We start from the raw sequence: 23288 nt of genomic DNA on the forward strand, positions 1-23288 counted from the left end.
TCCGGAGCTGGGGACCGAACCCAGGGCCTTGCACTTGCCTACCACTGAGCTAAATCCCCAACCCCTCATGTATTTCTTATAATGGTAAACAAAAGTACAATATTCTAATGCTTATAAATCAGACAATCGTTGACTGGACATGATGGCTCATGCCTTTAATCCCAGCATCCAAGAGGCAGAGGCAAGAGGATCTCTGATCTCAAGGCTAACCTGGTGTATATAGTGAGTTCCAGGACAACCAGGGCTACACAGAGAAACTCTGTCTCAAAAAATCAAATAATGAAAACAAACAAAAAATAAAGGGCATGAAGCTGAGAGAAAGATATGTTGGGGAGGAGCTGGATGGAGCTGGAGGGGACTGAAGGTTGGACATGATCAAACTACATTGTATACATGAATAAAAATAGATTTTTAAAAAAAATAGTATTGGTAAAGGGGAACTAGATAAATTACAGAACAGCTGCTCCAATTTGCTGCTAGCTTTGCTTCTGTCTTCTCTGAACTACCTGGCTTTTGAGGGGAAGGAGGGCAGACTGAGGAAAACCAGGTAGTAACCCGGGGACTTGCACATGCTAAGCAAATGCTCTACTACTGAGCAACATCTCCAAAATTCTATTTGCTTTAGTATTCATAAACCAAGCTCTTAAGAAGGACCACGTCTCCTCTCCATGCAACACTCAAATTTCAGTACATCTGCATACTAAGAGAATGAGAAGAAAAAGAGAAATGCAAATCGTTAGCTCTTTCCAAAATTAAACAACCTACTGTAGGTATCCCATAAAGGCAGACCATAAAAACCTAAGCTTCGGGCTGGAGAGATGGCTCAGCGGTTAAGAATACCCAACTACTCTTCCAGAGGTCATGAGTTCAATTCCCAGCAACCACATGGTGGCTCACAACCATCTGTAAAGAGATCCGATGCCCTCTTCTGGTGTGTCTGAAGACAGCCACAGTGTACTTATATATAATAAATGAATAAATCTTTAAAAAAAAAAAAAAAAAAAAAAACCTGAGCTTCACTGACAGACACAGTGAGTACCAAAGACTGTTAGTGGGAATCAAGGGAAATCATACATCTTAGGCACAATCTGAAGAAAATTCTCTGTTTCACTTTGTTTTCTACAGTTGTTTTCCCCCTAACTAAAAGGTAAATGGCAAGTTGTAACATGGTACTGAGCACACAACCACTTAATAGGCAGTAATAATTGCCACTACCCACGAGGAGAGCATCTGTCAGACTCAAGTCTTTTCAAGTAAAACATTCCCAGGATGTGCTTGAAACTTACTCTTGTGTATTTCTGCTGCAGGAGGGCTCGAATGATCAAGAACGCTCTCTAAAACAGTTGTTGCTTCCCGTTTATTGGCTTTGCCTTGGTTCCTCCTCCTCTTGTCTTGGCTTTGCTCTTGCTCTTGCTCTTGCTCTAGCACAGCGAGGTGTAGGTGCTGTGCTGATGAACTTGGCAGTTGCTCCTCACGGACTGTCCGGGCGTCCTTCTGAGGTCTTTCTGGATCTGCAGTATCACTGTTCACAGACTCATCAGGGTCATCATTCACTTCTTCCCTGTTTACTGTTTTTGCTGAAAACAAGAGAACTGTCATAACCACCTGAGCCACCTACAGAAAACTTACTGAGAAGGAGGATGATACTCGAAAGTATAGTTATATTACTTTTGTGGAAAACAAAACTGGAGACACTAAAATAGGGAATCAGGAAATCAGTTATAATCTCACATAGGCAGTCATGAGTCACACCAACAGGGGCTCTGGGAACTGAGCTCCGGTCATAAATAAGAGCAACCGAGCATTCTTAACCTCTGACCCCTCTCTCCAGCATTTCAGGCCACTCTGCAAAGCACTAACTCATGCACACACACACTCACACATGTAACAAACTAAAATATAAATCATTAAAAGGGAGCTGCTGTTTTGCCCCAGAATAACTGGCAAAGCAATTATTATCACTACTACTATTATTATTATTAAGTAATAATTTGTTGATTATTGATTCCCTCCTTACTGTACACTCAGGTCGATGTCCACTGCTTAAGTTAACACTTGACCTCTCAATTCCTAAGAGGCAATAGTGTAATTCACCACTAAATGAAACCCCACAATCAGTACCTTTCGCATTTTTCCGTGGTTTGGGGGCCTTTTCCTTTACATTCTGACATTTAGTAGATTTTTGTTTTCTTTTTTCTTCTTCAGCAAGAACTTTCTGAAGCAAATGAGCAAAAAAATCGAAGTCAAAAGGGCGTTTTTCCTCTGTTTAAAGAAAAGGGGAAAATGTTAAGTTTTTTATATTTCAAAAATAGCCTTTTCTAGTTTTTAAAGTATTACAACATCCAGAGCAAATGGACTTATTTATTAGACAGAGTATGGATAAACAACTATGTAACATCAAGTAATAAAAGTAAGTCTACAGAAGCTCAGAAACAGAGCACTTACATAGAATGCCTAGGGTTCAAGCACCTAGCTTCAAAAAAGTAAGTTATTAGGTTGGTGCGAAGTGAGCTGCTGTTTTTGACAGTGAGTTTTATGTCATTAAACAGTTTCAAATATATCTTTCTCAATCACGATAAAAACTATTACAAGCCACACATTTTTGCTAATTAAAGATAAGGTGTTTTGTTTTGTTTTGATGACTGCAGTGTAAACTCCATGCTTGGGATTCAATGAACTCATGGAAAGCATTTCTGCGTCTTTCTCGTGTAAACATTTTCCTTAGAAAACAATGTTGAAACAATGGAAGAAGTGGTAGTCACCTGACAAGGGGTCAGGTGACCATGGCAGATAAAGCAATACTCTGTAGCCTGAGCCAGGCATGATGGCATGCATCTCTGATCCAAAGGCAGGGAGCTCTCCTGTAAGTTTAAGGCTATCTGGGCTTGCATGGCAAGCGTCAGATCAGCCAGGCTTCTACAGTGAGACCCTGACTCAAAACAACAACAAATCCGTAGCCTAATTCATTCAAGTTTCAATGGTTTCATTCTAAGGTATCAGTTGTGTGATAGAAGGTTGGGTGCTGTGGAGAATCAGGCCCTTTCTGTTAACCAATGCTGGCTGCATAGCTCACAGATTTGTTAGACAAATTTCTCAGATGTAGTAGTTTCATTAGATTTTGGAAAGTTGTGGATAAGAGACCACCAAACAGTAATCACGACCCTCACCTTTGGGGGGGTCTCAAATTTGGCTTTGGGAAGTGGGTGCTTTGAAGCTTCATCTCAGTCCAACCACTGTGCTGGTCACTGCAGTCATCTTAGACTAGTCACATTTTACTGTACATCACACCACCACCCACTTTTCACTGCATGTCACAACCCCATAAAGAAACGGTACACTGAGTATAGAATCAGAACATCAGTTCAAAATGATGACTTTTTTATTAAGCTTTCTCATCTTTCCAATTTGCTTCAAATGCCAAATACCCACACTTGAGCTCTCCAGCTACATTTGAGTTGTAAAGGATCAGCTTCACACTGCTCAGAGTTGGCTCCGTTCCTCACCTTCAAGGCTCCTCTTCTGTGCAAACCTGTTTGAACCACTATTGCAATAGCATATTCCTTAACAGTTCCTGGACCAAATGCACCGGTATTGTGAATTTCTCCATCTACATGACCCATTTTGAACTCAAGTAAGCAAACACGTAAGAGGAAGGAGAGCTGGCTCAGCACAAGAGCACTGGCTGCTTGTGCTGACTACTTTTGCATCGACTTGACACAAGCTATGGTCATCAAAAAGGAGAGACTCAACTAGTAAAGTGCCTCCATAAGATCAGGCTGTAGGCAAGCCTGTGTTCTTTATTAGTGATGGGGGAGGGTCCAGCCCACTGTGGGTGGGGACACCCATGGGCTAGTGGTTCTGCGTTCTATAAGAAAGCAGGATGAGCAAACCATAAAAGCAAGCCAGGAAGCAGCACTCTACCAAGTTGTCTGCATCAGCTCCTGCCTCCAGGCTCCTGCCCTGTGAGTACCCATCCTGACTTCCTCCAGGCTCCTGCCCTGTGAGTACCCATCCTGACTTCCTCCAGGCTCCTGCCCTGTGAGTACCCATCCTGACTTCCTCCAGGCTCCTGCCCTGTGAGTACCCATCCTGACTTCCTCCAGGTTCCTGCCCTGTGAGTACCCATCCTGACTTCCCTCAGTGATGAACAGTGCTATGGAAGCATAAGCCACACAAACCCTTTCCTCTAAAAGGCCATGGTCGTGGTGTTCAATCACAGCAACAGTGACCCTAAGACACTGATCTTTGAAGGTTAAATCCTCAGCATCCACACAGTAGCTCACGACCAAGTGTAACTCCAGTCCCAGGGAATCTGACATCCACTCTGTTCTCTGTAGGACTGCATACACAGACTACACAAATATGCATTCAGGAATATAAAAATAAAACCTTAAAAAATTTAAATGAGTATCTTGAATTTGTTTTTTGTCTAATGTGATTACCATTATAAACAGGTAATAAATATTTAGTACAAGGTCATAAAATGAGAAATGTGCATTAAAATGACACATAATATAATCTTATTTAAGAATCCAATGAAGGGATTGGGGATTTAGGTCAGTGGTAGAGCAAGGCAAGTGCAAGGCCCTGGGTTCGGTCCCCAGCTCCGAAAAAAAGAAAAGAAAAAAAAAAAAAAAAGAATCTAATCAAAATAAAATAATTTCTACAATGCAAAAAACAAAAATTACTTTTGAACCAACCTAATACATGGATCAAACTATTGATATAAGCAAAGAAATGAATAAATTGTAAAAATAAAAGAAATCAGACACACACACACATTATTCATTCAATGAATTAGATGATTTAAAACATGCTAAACTCGAATGGAAACAGCAGTTTCCTTGGGAATCAAAGGATGGAGACAAAAGGACTTCTCCACTGATGAAAATCGTCTATGCATAACTCAGGGTGGTGGTTATGAGGGTATATTCTTTGTTAATATTCAAACTACACTTTGCACTCTGTGTATCGACTACATTAAGTGGCAAAGATAGGGGCCAGGGTTAATTCAGTAAAAGGCATATATACTAAACAACATAAGAACCTGAGTTCAGTTTTCAGCCCCAAGCATAACTGAAGAAAACTCACACATCCTCCAAACGCCTTATAATTATAACATGCACTCTTTATTCCAATCACTTCAATATTACAGATGGCTGTGAGTCACCATGTGGTTGCTGGGAATTGAACTCAGGATCTTTTAAAGATCAGACAGTGCTCTTAAATGCTGAGCTGTCTCTCCAGCCCTACAAACACTTTACTGTATACTCTTGTAAGCATCAATAAAATAGGAAGTAAGTCTAAAATATAAAATAGTCCAATGAAATCAGAAAATACTGCCACAGCCAACTGTATAATATTAGAGAGAACAATTAGTAAACCAACCAGGAACAAATCTATAAAGTATTAACCTTTATATTTATGTAAAGAAAATACAGAAGATAACAAAAATGCCTCAGAGAGACGCACATGTTAAATACTAATCTGTTCTGACTCTATACAGTGATAAACTAGTAGTCAGAGAACCAATACACCATCTTTAGGTGGTTCCAGAGGACTTAAAGAGAGCATCCCTGAGGGAAAGTGGAGAGATGGTTTAGAGTGTGTGCTCTTGCAGGGGATGCAGGTTCAATTCCCAGCACCCAAAGGTGGGTCACAGCCATCCCTAACTACATCCCAAAGAAGGCAGTGCTCACTTCTGACTTCCAAGTAAACAATACACATATGTAGTGAACACACATGTATGCATACATTCATACACATAAATCTTTTTGTAAAAGCCACCAAAGCTTTTAATTTTTTAATTTCCTACTTCAAAAGATAAAATTCAGAAAGAAAAACAAAACAGATCTATAAATTATTAAGGCCAGTGGAAAGTTGCTCCAACTTTAATATGGAAAGCTCCTCTGTTTGCAATGGTCCAGACCTTTCAGGAACCTGACACTTCCCCTGAAAACGACACATCCACCACAGTGTCACTAAGAACATAAACCCACGCACTACACACAGTTCATTCTGGGAACCACACATGAACCGATTCCTCCTAAATCAGCCCTGTGCTAACTTAACTAAGAAACTGCATCTTGAGCTGGACACAGGGGTGTACACCATTAACCCCAAAACTCAGAGGAGGAGAGGCAAATAAATCTCAGTGAGTTTAAGGCCAGCACAGTCTACATACTGAGTTCCAAGCAGGCCAGGGCTACACAAAGAAGACTTCACAGGGGATAGAGAGGTGGAGAAAGTTTTATTTTCGAGCTGAAGAAAAGGCTTGGCAGTTAAGAGAACTTACTGCCCTTGGAGAGGGATGGGTTAAATTCCCAGAACCCACAAAGCAGCCCACAACTGCCCATTATCCAGAGGGTCCATATACTCTTCTGTCCTCTGTGGATACCAGGCACATACATATATATGCAGGCACTCAACATATACACACAGAACAATCTTGAAAGAAAACTTTTTTAGAGAAACATGGTGATGTGCACCTTTAATTCCGGCATTTGAGGGGAGGGGCAGAAGCAGGTGGATCTCTGTGAGTTTGAGGCCAGCCTGGTCTATGTAGAGAGTTCCAGGACAGCCAGGGCTAGACAGTGAGACCCTCTCCCAAAAGGAAACATACAATATATACAATATATACAATTTTATTTAGAAATAAAAAAATTAGCACTTCAGCTATTTCATGACTAAATAAACAGGTACACTAATTATGAAAAGCTGATTAACTATTTGTTCATAAAAACCATGTACATTCCAAAACCAAAAAAAGATGTTAAGCTATTTTAAATAAATTGGTTTTTTTTTTTTACAGATCTTTTATAATCTTTCTGTAGACTTACAAAAAGAAAAATTAATTTTAATGAAGGTATTATTTAGGAGCTAGAAGTTTCCTACTGTATTTTTAAATCAGACCTAAATTAAAATGTCACCTGCTCATAAAGAACTTCACTGAGGATCAAAATAAGCATTGAGGCCCACTTCCTTTTCCTTCCTCCTCAGAACTCAATCACTACGTAAAACTAGCTTATCAATCCCTTCACCCATTTAAAGTCAGAGCTGTCCGAGCAGAACCTCATCTCACCCGCCTTATTCTCCAGCACATCTTCAAGAGCGACCAGAGCACACAGGTAACAGGTGCTGTTGCCTCAATGCCTGGCTGCCCACACAGGAATCAGCGATGGCAGTCTACTTCCATAAACTGTCTCTTGAACACAGTTCCCTCCCAATAAACACAGCCACGTGGGGGCAAGTGAGATGGCTCAGTTCGTAAAGGCTCTTCCTAGCAAGCCTGGCACCCTAATCTAGCCCAGCCCCACAGAAGGGAAGAAGGCCAACTTCTAAAGTTGTCCTCTGATCCACACACCTATGCACATACATACATGCATGAACACAAAATAAAATTTTGAAAAAGCCACTTTTCATCATCAATTACCGTAAAAATTCATGGGCTTACCTGCTTCTGGATATTTGGGCTAATTCTTTGCTTATAGATTTGTAGCAACTACCCAACTCATTCTGTTAAATAAAAAGCTCACACAAACAGCCCGCACTTGAGAGGTAGACCAATCTGTGAGGCCAGCCTGGTCTACATGGTGAGTTCCAGACCAGCAGAGCTCCAAAGTGAGACTCTGTCTCAGAAACAAAACAAACAAAACACTTCAGACACAGTGGTCACATGTGTAATGCTAGCACTTGAAAGCTGAGGCAAAGGATCAAAAGTTCCTGATGGCCTGGAATATACAGCAAGGCCTTATCCTAAAAGAGCAAACCAGAAAAGGCTTCCGTTCTTATTTTTGATGGCAGTATAAGAATGACTCTAAAGCACACTAGAGCCGAAGACAAAAGCACTGGTCATCTGTCAGTCTCTATAAATGATACTTTGTGAAGGAATGCTTTAATACTTACGGAAGGCTTTGTCTATTCTCCATCCATTTGTTTTTTCTTCACGTTTAAATTTATTCTGTTAACAACAAAAAAATCTATAGTAATGTTCTGCCATTAAACAAGGATTATTTCTAATAGTAAACATTAATGTGAAACTATAAAACATACTATTCCCTATTACATGGTATATCGTAGCCAATAAGCTGAGTTACTTAACGCTTTAGTTCCTCAGATGAGGGCTGAGGGCTGGAGCGAGGACTCGATGGGTAAGAGCACTGGCTGCTCTTCGGAGGACCTATGTTCAGTATCTAGCAGCTGCTTAGTGGCTCATGACCATCTATAACTACAAGCCAGAGAATTAATGCCCTCTTCTGGATTCCTCAGGTACTGCACACATGTCATACATAGACACAGACAAAACATCCAGATACATAAAATAATATTTAAAAAGTTTAATGATTGAGGAGCTAGTGAGTCTGGCTCAGCAGGTGAAGGATGACCTTCATGTGATCCTCAGAACGCACGTGTGCGAGGAGGAACTGACACACCTACAAGCTGTCTTCCGACCTTCAAATGAACACGTGCACGCCCCACATACATACAGACTCAAATACAGGCACATACACGTACTCTAAATAAACATAATTTATAAACTTTTTTGTAACGAAGATAAAGATTAATACAAATTTTCCTGCCCTTACAACAGAACAACAGAAATAAACTATGGCACACAGAAAGTGATCCTAGGCCAAGCTAGGCAGCTTCATCCAAAATCCACGTAAAGGAGAAAGGGGCCAACGGCCATGAGTGAGCCTACTGCTGGCATCTACTCGCATACTCATAAAAACACACACGCACACATGCCACACATGCCAGATAGAGTGTAAGTAAAAAAAAAAAAGATGACCACCACAAAACAGATAAACCTACAGTCAATTAAGCTAATACTAGCTTTATCCAACCTAAAACACTCCTAACATTAAAGATTTTACACTACTATTCCGGAATGTTTTTTAGTATAATAGAGGACAGTCTTTAATCAGGCAAAATTTTAAACCTGTTTATCTCATTTATATATAGTTCCAAATATAAAGTGGAAATTTCTGGTTTCTTTGGAGACTCAGTAGTATCCTGTGATATTTTTCTAGAAGATGTCACAGGGGAGGACGTTATGATGAAGCAGACACCTGAGAGGGCACGTGATATCTGGAAAGAGTCTAAGCGAAGCATACGCTGGCACTGGTGCACCTTGCAACACTTGCTGACCTTCACTGATCTTTACTTGCTGTGACTTCATAGGAGAAATGTGCCAGAGATCTTCTTGTGGTACACCGCACTTGCCCCTTTTGGCCAAGCCTCATGGTTTCTTCTGGATCAAGCTACTGCTACTGATTCATGTTTGCTGTCTGCTGGTTGGACAAGACTATTGCTACTAATTCATGTTTGATGTTTTAGACTGGACTGCTAGTATCCTGACCACAAAGACTGGGATAGCCCCAAAGAACTACTTCTACACAGGTCTGTACTACCTTGTCCTTATTCACCATCTTCCCTCTCCTTCACTGGGTGAGAACAGAGGTTGGAGCACTAAAGAACCCTAACTAACAGAGGTTTAAAAAAAAAAAAAAACTAAGCCTGCACTGATATACCTATAATAAAATATATATTATATAAGATAGAAAAATTTTGAGACAAGTACTAATGTGCTCCAGTGTCGCCTCAAGATCACTATTCAGCTCAAACGTACCCATGACCTCCTAGCGTCCTGCCTCCACTGTGGACTGTGGAGTACAGGCTTGCATCACCATGCCCATACTCTGCGTGGATGCTCAGACTCACTCAGACCTTTACGCTTGCAAGACACGGGCTGTACTAGCGAAGTCATAGCCCCAGACGTGTCTTGTAAGTTTTGTTTATTTATTTGTGATCGCTTAGGGCAGCATCTCATGCACCAAAGCAGGTCTTAAGCTCACTATTGTCCTGCCTCCTCCTGAATACTAAAATAACAGGCACACACCACCACTTCTACCTTGCTTAAAGGATAGTTTTAAAATCATAAGCCCATAGAGAAGGATTGCTAAGTGAGGAGGATTAAATTTGGAGCCAGCCTGGCTTACAAAATGTAACTGTCTCAAAACACCCTAAACAGAAGTAATTTTAAAGAATATAGATCAGTGGCGGAGGAAATAGAAAAATCAAATAGGGTTATCACCACAAACCCTACAAATGTTAAATGACAACAGTAAGAAATTTTTTATAGATATGTCCATCAAAATTGACACAAGAATCCCTTCCCTATCTCCCACCCCCGTATCCCCCCAAAATAACCATGTTTCTCTATGTAACAGCCCTAGCTGTCCTAGTTTCTCTGTACTCCATAGACCAGGCCAGCATTAAACTCAAGAGATTCCCTGCTTCTGCCTCCCAAGTGCTGGGATTAAAGTGTGTACCTCCACTGCCCAGCAATACGAGAACTTTATTTGTGGAGGAAAATGGGTCTATGTTGGGTCTGTGTTGTTCAGCCTGGTTTAAAATTCTTAGGCTGCGGGGGGTTGGGGATTTAGCTCAGTGGTAGAGCGCTTGCCTAGCAAGCACAAGGCCCTGGGTTCGGTCCCCAGCTCCGAAAAAAAAAAGGAAAAAAAAAATTCTTAGGCTGCAGTGATCCTTAGATTGCAGGCTTAACTAAAACTAAACACCTGAACATCTCTGAAAATATGATATAATCTAAACACTTTCACCAAAAAACAAAACCAGGTTCTGGTTTTACTGGTAAGTCCCATCAAACATTAAGGAGAAACAGTGCTAATCTTAAATTGTCTTAAATTGTTCCAAAATGAGCAAGAGGTACTCGTCCCTGCTCATTTCAGGAAACAACAAACAGCCAAGAACTTTGAAAGACAATTACAGGGATCAGGGGTATAGCTTGGTGATAAAACACATACTCGGTACCAGCACTCGAAAAAGAAAAAAGAAAGAAAACAGAAATATGCAAATCAATATGCCTCATGAATGAAGTGGTAAAAATTACTCAAAAAATGTAATATGGAGGCTGTGGAGACAAAGGATTAACAGCATTGGCTACTCTTCCAGAGAACCTGGATTCAATTTCTATCACCCACATGGTGGCTCCAACTCCAGTTCTAGATGACTTGATGCCCTCTTCTGGTTTCCATAGACACTGGGCACACAGGCATACATGCAGGCAAATGCCCATACACATAAAGTAAAAATAATATTTAGGGCTGGAGAGATGGCTCAGTGTTAAGAGCACTGACTGCTCTTCCAGAGGACGTGGGTTCAATTCCCAGCAACCACACGGTGGCTCACAACCATCTGTAATGGGATCCGACGCCCTCTTCTGGTGTGCCTGAAAACAATGACAGTGTACTCACATACATAAAATAAATAAATCTTTAAAACTACAGTAATTTTTAAAGGTTTTTTAAAAAGAATGAAAATGCAGCAAACCTCTGCAATGCATACATGGAATATAGTACAAGATTAGCTCAACCTGCAGGAGTCAACATCTACTTCAGTGGCCTTAGAACCAGCATTTTCACTTTCCTACACTTTAACCAAAGACCTGCTAGAATTACACTAATCTTTTAAGGGAAGAACATAAATGTTTTCTGAAAGAAATGTCAGTGACAAACTATTAATTAATAAGATTATCAGAGCAAGTTCTACCTCTAAACAAATTTTAGCCTTCAGAAAACTTTACTATTGAGATATTTTTAACCAAGATCAACATTAGAACATAAAGAATACAAGCAGGAGCCAGGCCTGATAGAGCATGCCTCCAACCAACCCCAGCACTCAGAGGCAGGGGAGTCTGAGTGTGAAGACAGCCTAAGTGACAAAGTGAGCTTGAGGACAGCCAGTGTCAGAGATTCTGTCTCAAAGCAAACATAAATATACACATGCATTCATACATACATACATACATACATACATACATACAGATTGATGTCTACATACAGGTGAGGGCAGGCACAAGCACAGGCAAGGCCTGTGATTGGGCAGTAAAAAAGAAAGGCAGGGGCAGAGTTTTTGAAAGGTGGGAGAGATAGGAGAAAGAGGAAGAAAAACAAAAATGCAAGAGGAGAAGGATAACCCACCTCCATGTGGTTTTAAATAGCCACAGGTAGCTATGAAAATCTTATAAGCGGTGGATAATTACAGGACAATTCATCTTATCTAGGTGGGCAATTTATACCAATATCAATTGGCTCTGAGTTTATTGTGTGGACATTTTGTGGAGTGAGAATTTACTGATATAAATCTGGTTGATAAATTACAACCTCTAGAGTTTTGATTTTATCAGGTTGCTAGAATATGAACAGAGTATACAGCAAGAAAGCCTTGAGATAGGCGGTCTCTGTATGAGACTAGTGTGGCAGAACCCACCACTGACGGGGCTAGCCATGGAGGCGGAGAGCTGTCAGGGACAGAGAGTAACCGGAGGTGGCACTGCATGGTGCCTGGTGCCCCACATTTTTTAAATATTTACCGTACACATGCATACAAATAAACAAACAAGCAGGCTCCTCCCCTCTTGTAGAAATCCAGTGAGGCTGTGACACCACACCACAGGATGCCACTACATAATGTTCTAGGCAATCAAGTCTAGTATACTTTAAGGGCACCCAAATCTTATCTTCCTCAATGGCTGTTCTCGCTACTGTAGCACACATGATAAGATGGAGAAAAACACACACGGTTGAGAGAATCTCTCATTGTTAACTGGGAATACACTATGGCAACACAGTACGTGGGAACCCACATTCCTATCCAGAAAGTGCATATGCAGCTTCTCAGCACCAACACACAGCTCATCTGGCACGGTGCGTCTGCACCTGACATCATGATGTTAGGGGTCACTTACAGAGCGAAGGGGGACTGAGACAGCAATGCTCCATTCAGTGACACCCAGTCAACACTTTCCATCATCCCAGAAGATCTCAGATACTTTATAGTCATAGAGCTATGCTTCCTTCAAGTATTCTGATACATCTTCCTTCTATTTTCACTAACTCTTAATCTTAGTATCTTTATTAACAGTTCTCAAATACAGGAGATATAACTATACTAAAATTGAGATATTATACAAAAAGCAGTATCACACACACAAACACAATAGAGAACAAATGACTGTGAACAAAGCTTTTAACTTAAAAAAAAAAAGTAATTTTTTTTTTACCCTCTCTAACCAATAAACATTATAGGTATACTTTACCTTAATTTCTATCCTTGCTCTGTGAGGAAAAAGTTGTCCAATCATAGAAAAGTCAGTTCCTACCATGCTGATGGCTAAAAAAAACATATCTGTTTCTGTAAAAATAAAAAATTAACTGAATTTTAATTTTCCATTCAGACAAAAGAAGGTAATTAGTTATATACAATTATATATATATATATATATATATTTATAAAACTATATATAAAAACTTAACCAAAATAAGTTATAGAGTACTTAATTTCATTGAAAAGAAGCTCGAACACTATAAAACATAGAACTATCTTCACAGGTAATTGCGGTGGTACATTCCATAACCCCAGAACTCAGGAGGCCATGTTAACAAGAACTGCTATGCGTTCCAGAACTGTGACATGTGTGATACAAGTTTCCAGTCCCAGGAGAACGTTCCCCTGCCACAAGCAGCACAATGATAAACACTTGCAGAGAGTAACAACCAGTAACTCATCTGACTTAAAGCCACTCCATGAGATGGAATCCAAAGCTGGCACTGCTTGTATGACCATGAACCTAAGACTAGATAGCCCAGGGACCTAGGGCAAAACCAAATAGTGGTCTAAAAGGAAAAAAAAATGTAGCACTCAAATGATCCCTAGTGATATTCTTTTATACTCTTAGATCACTTCCGGGCTCTGCCATCAGCAGCAGCAGACAGGAGCAGATACAGAGGCTCGCAGCCAGACGTTACTCAGAGTAAGAGACCTAGGAACTCTCAGCCCTAAAAGGGATGTCTCCATCAAATGTCCCCTCAGGGCTCAGGGAGCCCTCAGAAGAGGAAGAAGGATGAGTGTAAGGACCAGAGGGGATGGGAGACTCCAAGCAAACAAGGCCTCTAAAGCAACTTAAGCCAAGCTCACATGAACTCACACACTGACGCAGCATGGCCAGGGCCCACAGGTCTGCCCCTGGTCCTCTGCGCTCACAGCACAGCTCTGACTCTAGGTTTTATGGGATTCCTGGGCCTGACTCTTGTGCCCTCTCTCGTTCTTTCCTTCTGCTAGTCTGTCTTGTCCAACGTTGTTGTGAAAGTTTCTGCTTCTTATATTTAAAAAATTTATGAATGTAAACATAGCTACTTGGATAAAGGTTAACAACAGAACTGTCAATTATACTTGAGAGGAGAGAGAGAATCAGTGTTCTCTACTGGAATGACACCGGGTATATCAACCATCCCAGGCAGAGCTCACGGTCAGGAGTAGCTAACCAACAAATAATGGACCCCACAGCTTGTGTGTGCTTGTACTTAGCTGCAGTTTCGTAGGTTTTGGTGTTTGGGTTTTTTTTTTTTTTTTTTCTTTTTGAATGATGTTGTATTTTGCTTTGTAGGTTTTGAAAGTTTTGTTGTATTGGTTTTTTTTTTTTTTTGAAAAGAATTAAGAGTTGGGTAAGTCAGGAAATGGAGAACTGTACAAATTTGGGGGAAGGAAAGAATATAATCTAAATATATGTAAATTTAAAATTGTTTTAAATATTAAAGCAAATTTTAAAACTGAAAATTCCAGATGCTGGATCTTATTGCTATCAAGCAAATGTATAGTAATATCAACAAGTATTTTGGAATATTAAATTTCCATAAGCTCGTACAACGTACAAATTATTGGCAAAGCTGTAAGAAAATAACACTTTATAGACAATTGGTAAAATATGAATTGATGGGGCTTTTGTGTTTGGACAGCTATAAGAAACAAAATACTTGGTGAGTAGCAGAATGAATGAGAGAAAAGAAAGAGACAAGACAGACTGAGAGACAAGCACTTGGAAAAATGTTCACTGGACTAAAGGGGCCATGGTGCTTTCTAACATATTGGGAAAGGGAAGGAGGAAGTGAGGGGAAATGCCAAAAGCTGACAGAATTTAATCTTAAAAGAGAAAAACACCAACTGGTAATAGTCAAAGGAGGGAAGTCCAGAATAATTCCTTTTGCCCTTTATCCTGCCATGCTTAAAAAGCATTTCTATACTAAAAAGTAAGCAGTGAGAAACACTGTGAAATATGCCTTGTGTACTGTGTTGTTCTTGTGTTTTTCATTTGTTTGTCGTTTGTTTCAGATGAGTCCTTATATAGCCCAGACTGGACTCACACCCACTCGCTGCCCTGCCTAAGCCTCCTGAAGGCTGCATTATAGGCCTGCACCGTGACTGCTGGGGAGACCTGTTCAAAGTCCAGCATACAGCATCTGCAGGTGAGTGTCATGATGAGAGCCTACAAATGGAATGATCCACTGCTACACATGGCTAGTGCTCACACGGAAACAGCCAGTTAGTCACTTAAACGGGGTTTCTTTGTAAAGTTTGAAAAAGATTCCAGGCAAAATGAACAATAAATGCTAATGATTTCTAAAGGAAAGTCAAAAATATAGTAGGGGAAGGAGGAGAGGAACCAATAAAATTAAGTGAATGGAAACCAAGGTAACAGTTTACATTTTATTTATAAGAAGTCCGAAGCTTCAATCAAAGCTCATTTCATTCCAAAAGAACACCAAAGAACTTTTAATGAGAATTAATTACCTTTATTGGACCACGGCTTTGAGTAGTAGTTTTTCCTAAAGCTGGAATAAGTAGTTGTGGAGCCACGCTCAAATATAGGATCATTCTCCTCAACAACACAGGGGCCTTTCGTTCTCAAAACTTCTACAGTTAAACTGAAAGAAAGACATTTTCAAATATGGTCACACTAAAAAAAAGTATGAAAAACAATAGTAGATGAGATTTAACTACTGTATTCTAAAATTACATAGCAGTTAATATAGAAGTGTAATATATATATTTGAAAAAAATAATAAATTTGAAATATATATTTTCCAAATGTGATTTCTAAGGTCCAGAAATAAATGCCAACCTGTTTTTAGTTATAGCATTTCAAAATACCTTTGGAGTACCTTTGGAAGAACCATTGTCTTCTCTGTCTTCTTGGTCTGTGAATTTCTAAATGCCTCCTGGACTAACACCTCTTAACTATTACTGACATGTAAAATCACGATCACACAGAAACACTTACCAGCACTGCATTTATATTACAGTCAATTTAAATGTTATATACATTTTTACTATTGAACTGCAAAAACCTTTGCAGTTACCTCTTTGTTACCTGATCCCATATAAAATATACACTTTAGAGCTGGAGAGATTGGTCAGCAGCTAAGAACTGCTTGATGTTCCTAAAGACTATCGTTACAGCAAACATTATTTTTTTTTTGGGGGGGGTTCTTTTTTTCGGAGCTGGGGACCGAACCCAGGGCCTTGCGCTTCCTAGGCAAGCGCTCTACCACTGAGCTAACATTATTAATGCAACGCTCAACCCTCAACTTCTATCTGCAGTAGATGATGACTAACACAGACCTACAAGGCCAAAGTGCAGAGAATAAAAGACAAAACGTTCGGTCATTAGTGGAGCATATGTAGCACATGCCCCTGTCACGGCTCAGGAATCTCTACGGAAGGAAGGGTGGAAAGAGTGTAGAGCCAGGGCGACTATAAGCAAACCTCTCCTGGACACATAGCTAGGTAGCAGCTGCACATATGAACTCACAGCATGCACACAACCTTTACAAGCCCAGGCTAGACCAAATCCCAGCATGCAGAGGGGAGATGAACATGAAATCTCACCCCTACGTGTGCAGCAAATAACAACTGATAGCTGCTGGGAAAGGGAGACAGAGTTTTCTCTAATAAGTAGACCATGCTCAAATATCACACATTCAAAAATATCTGGGTAGCACTTACTGGTCTTGACGGGTTTAAATTAAAAAAAGGAAGGAAGGTGATCTGGAAATATGACCATACATGTTGTACAAAATTTGAAACTCTTAAATTACAAAATAAAAACATATATACACACACAAAACAAAAAAAAGAACAAAAACCAAAAACAGTGCTTAATGCTCTTCCAGAGGACCCAAATTAAGTTCCCAGCACCCACGTCAGACTGCTCAAAACCACATGTAACTGAAGTTCCTGAAGATCAACCAAACTCGAAATTAGAGCTAGGTATGGTGATGTCCACCTTTAGTAGCACCGGGAGGCAGAGAAAAGTGGATCCCTGTAAGTTCAAGGACAACTTGGTCTACAAAGCAAGTCTCAGGCCAGCCAGGGCTACATGAGAGACCCTGTTTCAAAAAAAAAAAAAAAAAATCAAACAAAATAAAATTAATAATATGAAAAATCTAAATACAACTTCAAGACTGAATCGATCGTAAACTTCATCCTCGGAGGTAACAGCACATAGCTGTTCAGCAGCTGGAGTGGGTTAGCAGCAACGTGATGAGTAAACAAAGTTAGGCTGACAGACAAGAGAGTGAGAGCATCTCATGCAAAACATGCTAAAATTACAAATTAATTTAGTCCATCTTTCTACTTAAAATACTCATGATGTCAGTCTATCCAGTGGCAGCTGGTTAAGTTACGCTGACAGATTAGAAACGGGATCTCTGTTCTTTACCATCCCTCCCTCCTGCCCCATCCCTGTAACTCACCTTTCTTCATCTAAAATAATAGAGCCATCTTCTGCCACTTTTACTCGAGGAACCAGAAGTGGCCCGTCATCCACCTCCTCTTCCACATCTTCATTATCATTAGCATCTTGCGTGCTCTGATTTTCTTGCCTACTAAAATATAAACAGTTACCTGTTTCTATAGCAACAAAACAGTATCTCCTGAATAGTATGAGGTGAAAACAAGTTTCTAAAAAAACCAACATCCAGCTATTTCAAACTTTCTCTATAACTTAACTGAAAATACCACAGGACCCAGTTACCCTGGCAGGCATGGGGAAACACAAGGTAATCGTGGCACTAAGGAGACCAAGGAAGAGAACCAAGAGATCTAGGTCTCTGTGAACTTTACCTTAAGATCCTGACTCAAAATAGATGGATAGATGGACGAATACAGTGGGGCAGCGGCAGAGGGGTTAAGGTTTCTTTCTAATTTTATTTGGTAACTCTTTTTTATCAAGACAGGGGTTCACTATTCTAGCCCTGGCTGTCCTGGACCTCTTCCTATAGACCAGACTGGCCTCAAACTCACAGAGACCTTCCTGCCTTCCTCCTGCCTCTACATCTTGAGTGCTGGAATTAAAGGCATTCACTACCACTCTCTCTATTTACTCTCTTTTAAAATAAACTAACGGTACCAGTCATGTAACTTAGTGGTTTATAGTATACCTTGGGTTTGAAGCCAATGATAAAAATAAATAAATAAACAAATGTTATCTTTCTACCTTAATAAAGTATCAAGTAAACCAGTTACAACAGAATTAACAAAAACCCTTAGAACAGTCCTCCGGGTTAATTGTGTTATGCTCACCTGAAACTTAGAGACCCTTCCCTCTGGACTGCAGAACAGAAAGAACAGAACTTAAAGCCAAGCAAAATTTTTCTTTGTCCACCTTTTTGGAAGCTATTTTTATTATTTTATTTTTATTATTTTACATGTATAGCTTTTCACCTGCACATGTATGTGTGCATAGTGTGCATGACTAGTGCTATGGGAAGGCCAGAAGAACTGGAGTTTCAGATGGTTGTGAGTTACCACGTGGTGCTAGCAATTCAACCTGGGTGGTTTTAACTGCTGAACCATCTCTCCAGCCCCATACCTCTTAACTCATACAGAAACATGAAAACTACAGAGCGCAATAACGCTATATGACATTTCAACTGAGGAAAGCAGAGTACGATGTTTAACTTAGGTAAACATTTCCATCTTTTCAAACTTTTCTCAATGCTTTATGGTAAAAACGTACTATCTACTTTTTTCTAGCTTTCTAAAATAAGTATACTACTATATCTTTCTTTAGTTTAGTTTTATTTTCTATGAGGTAGGCTCTTGCTATGAAGCCCAAAATAGCCTGGTACTCATTCTGTGTGCCCATGCTAGCTTCAAGCTCAGCCTCTCAAGTGCTGGGCTTACAAAGATGCACACCCACATCCAGCTCTCAGATGGTCAGTCAGCCAAATGTGAGAAAGTCCATCAGAACTTCTTGCTCCCACCCAATTATAACTTAGTTTTTTTAAACAAATAAACCCAAATCCATCTTTCTACTACACTATTCATATCTTATTGAAGCACACATAACGTATAAATCTAAAATGCTGTATTTAAAAGCTGGTGAGTGGCTCTTGCACAAAGCCTGACAAGCTGAATGCAGAGCAGCAGCAGTGGTGTGCACCGCCCAGAATGCACGACTACCACGAAGACTCGTCTCCCTCCACACACGCACCATGGCATGCATGTGCCCACACACATACACACATACACAATGCATGCTCACAATAAATACATGTAATAAAAAAAAGTGTTGTTTTAATTAGTAACATTTGTTGCTTGGGGGGTGGGGTGGGAACCACACACTTTTAAACCACAAAGAAACAAAGGTAGAAAGACTTTTTTTCAATATTCCCTTTGTTCCTTTGAAATTTTTACCACACAAAGCTACTGTTTTGACAAGAAACAACTCCTAACTGCTGGGCATAGTAGTGTATACTTTAATCCTAACACTAAGAGCCAGAGTAGACTAATCTCTAAATCCAAGGCCCAGACTGCTCTACATGCCAAGTTCTAGGCCAGCCAAGGCCTGTTTCAAAATAAAACCAAACCTCAATTTGAACATCTTTAATTTAAAACTTGTGAGTGAGATGGCCCAGCTGGTAAAGAAAGGCACTTGATGTCAAGCCAGACACCTATGTTCAATACATGGAACCCACATGTTGGAAGAGAACTGAATATCAAGCTGTCTTTCCCTATTCCCCTACAAGCTATGACACTCATATACACCAGGCATGTACATATACAAGTCATAATATAAGTCAATTACATATATATTACACAAATATTATAGGTCTTTCATTCTGAAAAGATCTAACTGTGTGTGTATGTGTGTGTACATTTCTGAGACAAATTCTCCCTAAAATACAACCTCTCTGAATGAGAAGCTTAAGATACTGGATATTCCTACAGAGACGTCTGTAAAGCTCAGGAACCAACAAATTAAAGGCTACAAGTAGTCCCTGAAACTGACCAAATAAATTATATCTTCCCATCCCAAGCAGTAAAGACTGCTGAAAGGCATCTGCGGCCTGCTGAACTGCCTCCATGTTGTAAAGAATGCTAGGTTCCCAGGTTTCACGAGCCAGTGCCCATGCTGCGGTGGGCTTTGGTGATACGGTGATGCGGTGGGATTTTGAGATAATGATGATCTTATAAGTAACCCCTCACTCATATCGCTGATAATTAACACCCATAAAACTCATTGTTTCACCGGACAGTGGTGGGGCCTTTAATCCCAGCACCCAGGAGGCAGCGGCAGGCAATCTCTATGAGTTCAATGCTAGCCTGGTTCTAGCAAGATCCAGAGCTACACAGAAAATCCCTGTCTTAAAAACTAAAAAGTCCAAGTTGGGACTTTGGTGGTATCTTTACTGGTGGTCTGTCACCAGTCCCCTATCTGGGGCAAGTAGACATTTATTCACATCTCTCCAAGAATAATGCTACACCTCAGTAGTAAAGATTGACCTTGAACCTGGGACCCTCCTGGTTCAGCTTCTCAAGGGCTGAGATTACACCAGTGAGCATGCCCAGCTAGAGCGTCTCTTCTCTTCTATGAGACAGGGCTTTCTTTCTGTAGCCCCGGCTGTCCTAAGGACTTCTACTCCTAAGAAGTCTATTGTTACGAAGCAATCAGACGTACAGAAAGCGCCACTTGAGGGTTCGGGTGGGAGGGTGTTCACTGGATAAAGTGCTCACCCACCAAGTGTGAGGAATGGAGTTCGGATCCTCAAATCCATGTAAAATATAGGCAGGCCTGGCAGCCAGCACTCAATAAGGGATTTCAGAGGCAAGCTGACTAGGCAGACAAGACAAAAACAACAAGACCTTGCTCATTACATAAACTGAAGCTCAACTGAGGAAGACAAAGGCATGCCCACACAAGACACACATGCACACCAAACACACACACATGCACAAAGAACAGACAAGAACAGAAAGGAAAGGAAAAGAGAAGAACCATTAGATTCCATTCTAAAAGTGTGTCTAAGGCTGGGTGTACGTCAGTGGTGGGCACCAGAGTGGGCCTCATGTGCTGTACAGCAACAACAGGAATGCACACACGGAAAGGAGTATGGTAAGATGCTCACTCTCTTGTTGGGGTGGGAGCCAAGGATTTCTCACATTTCTTTTCTTGTTCCACTGAAGAACTGTTAAGTACCAAAAAAAGAATATTTTTTAATAAATTAATATTTTAGCAATTCTCTCATAGCCAGAAAAAATTTACCTTAGTTTCCACTTTTTATACGATGTACTGTGGCATTCATAATAACGTTCACCAGTCCTTTTGTCACTCAGGCCTAGCTGTGGAAATTAGCCCAGTGAAGGCTGAGAATGAGCTTGATGCCCAGCACATAGCAGCCAAAAACTAATGGTAGGAGAGTTTTTCAGTCAAACCTCATCAAGTACCAATCGCCTGCTGGACCCTGAATAAATATTTTCCTTCTAATTCTTAGTGAAGAGAGACTGTCGGCCCTGGGAAATGAAGCACACTAGGTGGCTCCTGCCCAGACCTCCTTCAGAGTGACCGAAGGCCTGGCAAACACAGAGGCCGAGCCTGAGGATGACGCTAAGCCACCTACTACACCACCACAAACAGATTTGTAAGACTTCTGCCTGCTACCTCAGGCCAACTTTAATTAAAGAATTAAAGCCTTGTTCATGAAGAACTGGTTATTCAAACTACACCATTCCCAATGAAATAGGGCATAAGAACTATATTCCTTTATATCACCTCATAGACAATAAGAAATAGAAATTACTCTATAGCCCAATAACTAAAACAAGAAGTCCCTTTAACCCTAGGTGATAAAGAAGGACTCACCTTCCCCCCGGGAAAAGAGTTACTTGATATGGCACGGCTATGAGTGAGTAGTGCACATGAGAAAGGCACAGGCTTAAACCCCAGCACCAAAGGAGAAAAACGTACCCATACTCACTTTGTTAGAAACTTTATCTTTAAAAGATAATATAAATGCTATGAATTATTCAACGAGCTTCTGAACATGAAACTGATAAAAGTGATATATCATTACACACCCAACGAAACAAAGCATAAATGAATTTTACTTACGTCATCGGATTGCTATCTGGAAGGTAATATATGAAGTCTCTCATAGTCATTTTTGAACGATCTGGTGGTCTCTGGCTTTCATTTGTTGCAAATTTGTTTTTCCACTGTTTCTGTATACAGAGATATACAGAATAATTTCAGACGCACTAAACTCAAACACAGCCCACTGTCCTCAAGTGCTTTAATATTACCATTATGCCTAATTTTAAGAAACCACTTATAACCTGAATTATTGTATTATACAATCTCAGAAGCTTTTTTTTTATATATGTGAGCACACTGTTGCAGTCTTCAGACACACCAGAAGAGGGCATCGGATCCCGTTACAGATGGTTGTGAGCCACCATGGGAATTGAACTCAGGGCCTCTGGAAGAGCAGTCAGTGCCCTTAACGGCTGAGCCATCTCTCCAGTTCAGAAGCTTTTTTTTTAATGAAGGAGAATTAGATGTTTTATTAAAGATGTTTTATTGTGATATATTTTTATTTGTGTGTATGCAAACATGTGTGGGCATTGGTAAGTGTGCCTGGGTACTGCCCCATGGAGGCCAGAAAAGGGCACTGAGCGTTGTCTTCTACTTCACTCTTTGAGGCAGGGCTCACATCTTGGCTAGAGTGGAAGCCAGGAAGCCCCAGGGATCCTATCCCCTCTCGGGGCTGAGTTTACAGCCATCAGTGGAAAGGACAGCTTCTCACACAGGTACTGGGGTACAAACTTCACCACTCCAGATCACCAAGCACACACCTTAACCACTGAAGCACCTCTCCAGTCCCTTATTTTAATTAAAGACATTTAATATGGGTTTCACAACAAAAGATAAGAGAGAGGGGGGCACTCTGAAGATGATAAAACATACCTGAGTCCTCCAGAGAGGTACTGATATTATCACTGGCAATATCGTACAAGTAAGGACAGAGACACAGACAGACTAAGCTGCCCATCACATTGCTAGTAAGGAGTGAAGCTAATGTGCGAAGCTTAAGTCTCTAACACAAAGCCAGCTTTACTCCCGTTCCACTGTGCGCTGTCATCAAGTA

At 40.5% G+C, this 23288-nt stretch overlaps 1 protein-coding gene across 2 annotated transcripts in view; it reads right to left on the minus strand.

The window, feature by feature from the left end:
* Bdp1 (BDP1 general transcription factor IIIB subunit) overlaps window positions 1–23288 on the minus strand; it is a 91386-nt gene that overhangs the window by 63219 nt on the left and 4879 nt on the right. The window contains 8 exon segments of one of the 2 annotated variants that reach the window (NM_001402161.1): window positions 1287–1577; window positions 2122–2262; window positions 7906–7960; window positions 13121–13215; window positions 15649–15782; window positions 17613–17741; window positions 21270–21329; window positions 22253–22362. In NM_001402161.1, the coding sequence (NP_001389090.1) occupies window positions 1287–1577; window positions 2122–2262; window positions 7906–7960; window positions 13121–13215; window positions 15649–15782; window positions 17613–17741; window positions 21270–21329; window positions 22253–22362 (1015 nt within the window). 2 annotated transcript variants of the gene reach the window in all.

Source organism: Rattus norvegicus, chromosome 2, assembly GCF_021556685.1.
Source record: "Rattus norvegicus strain SHRSP/BbbUtx chromosome 2, alternate assembly SHRSP_T2T, whole genome shotgun sequence".
Lineage (NCBI taxonomy): Eukaryota > Metazoa > Chordata > Mammalia > Rodentia > Muridae > Rattus > Rattus norvegicus.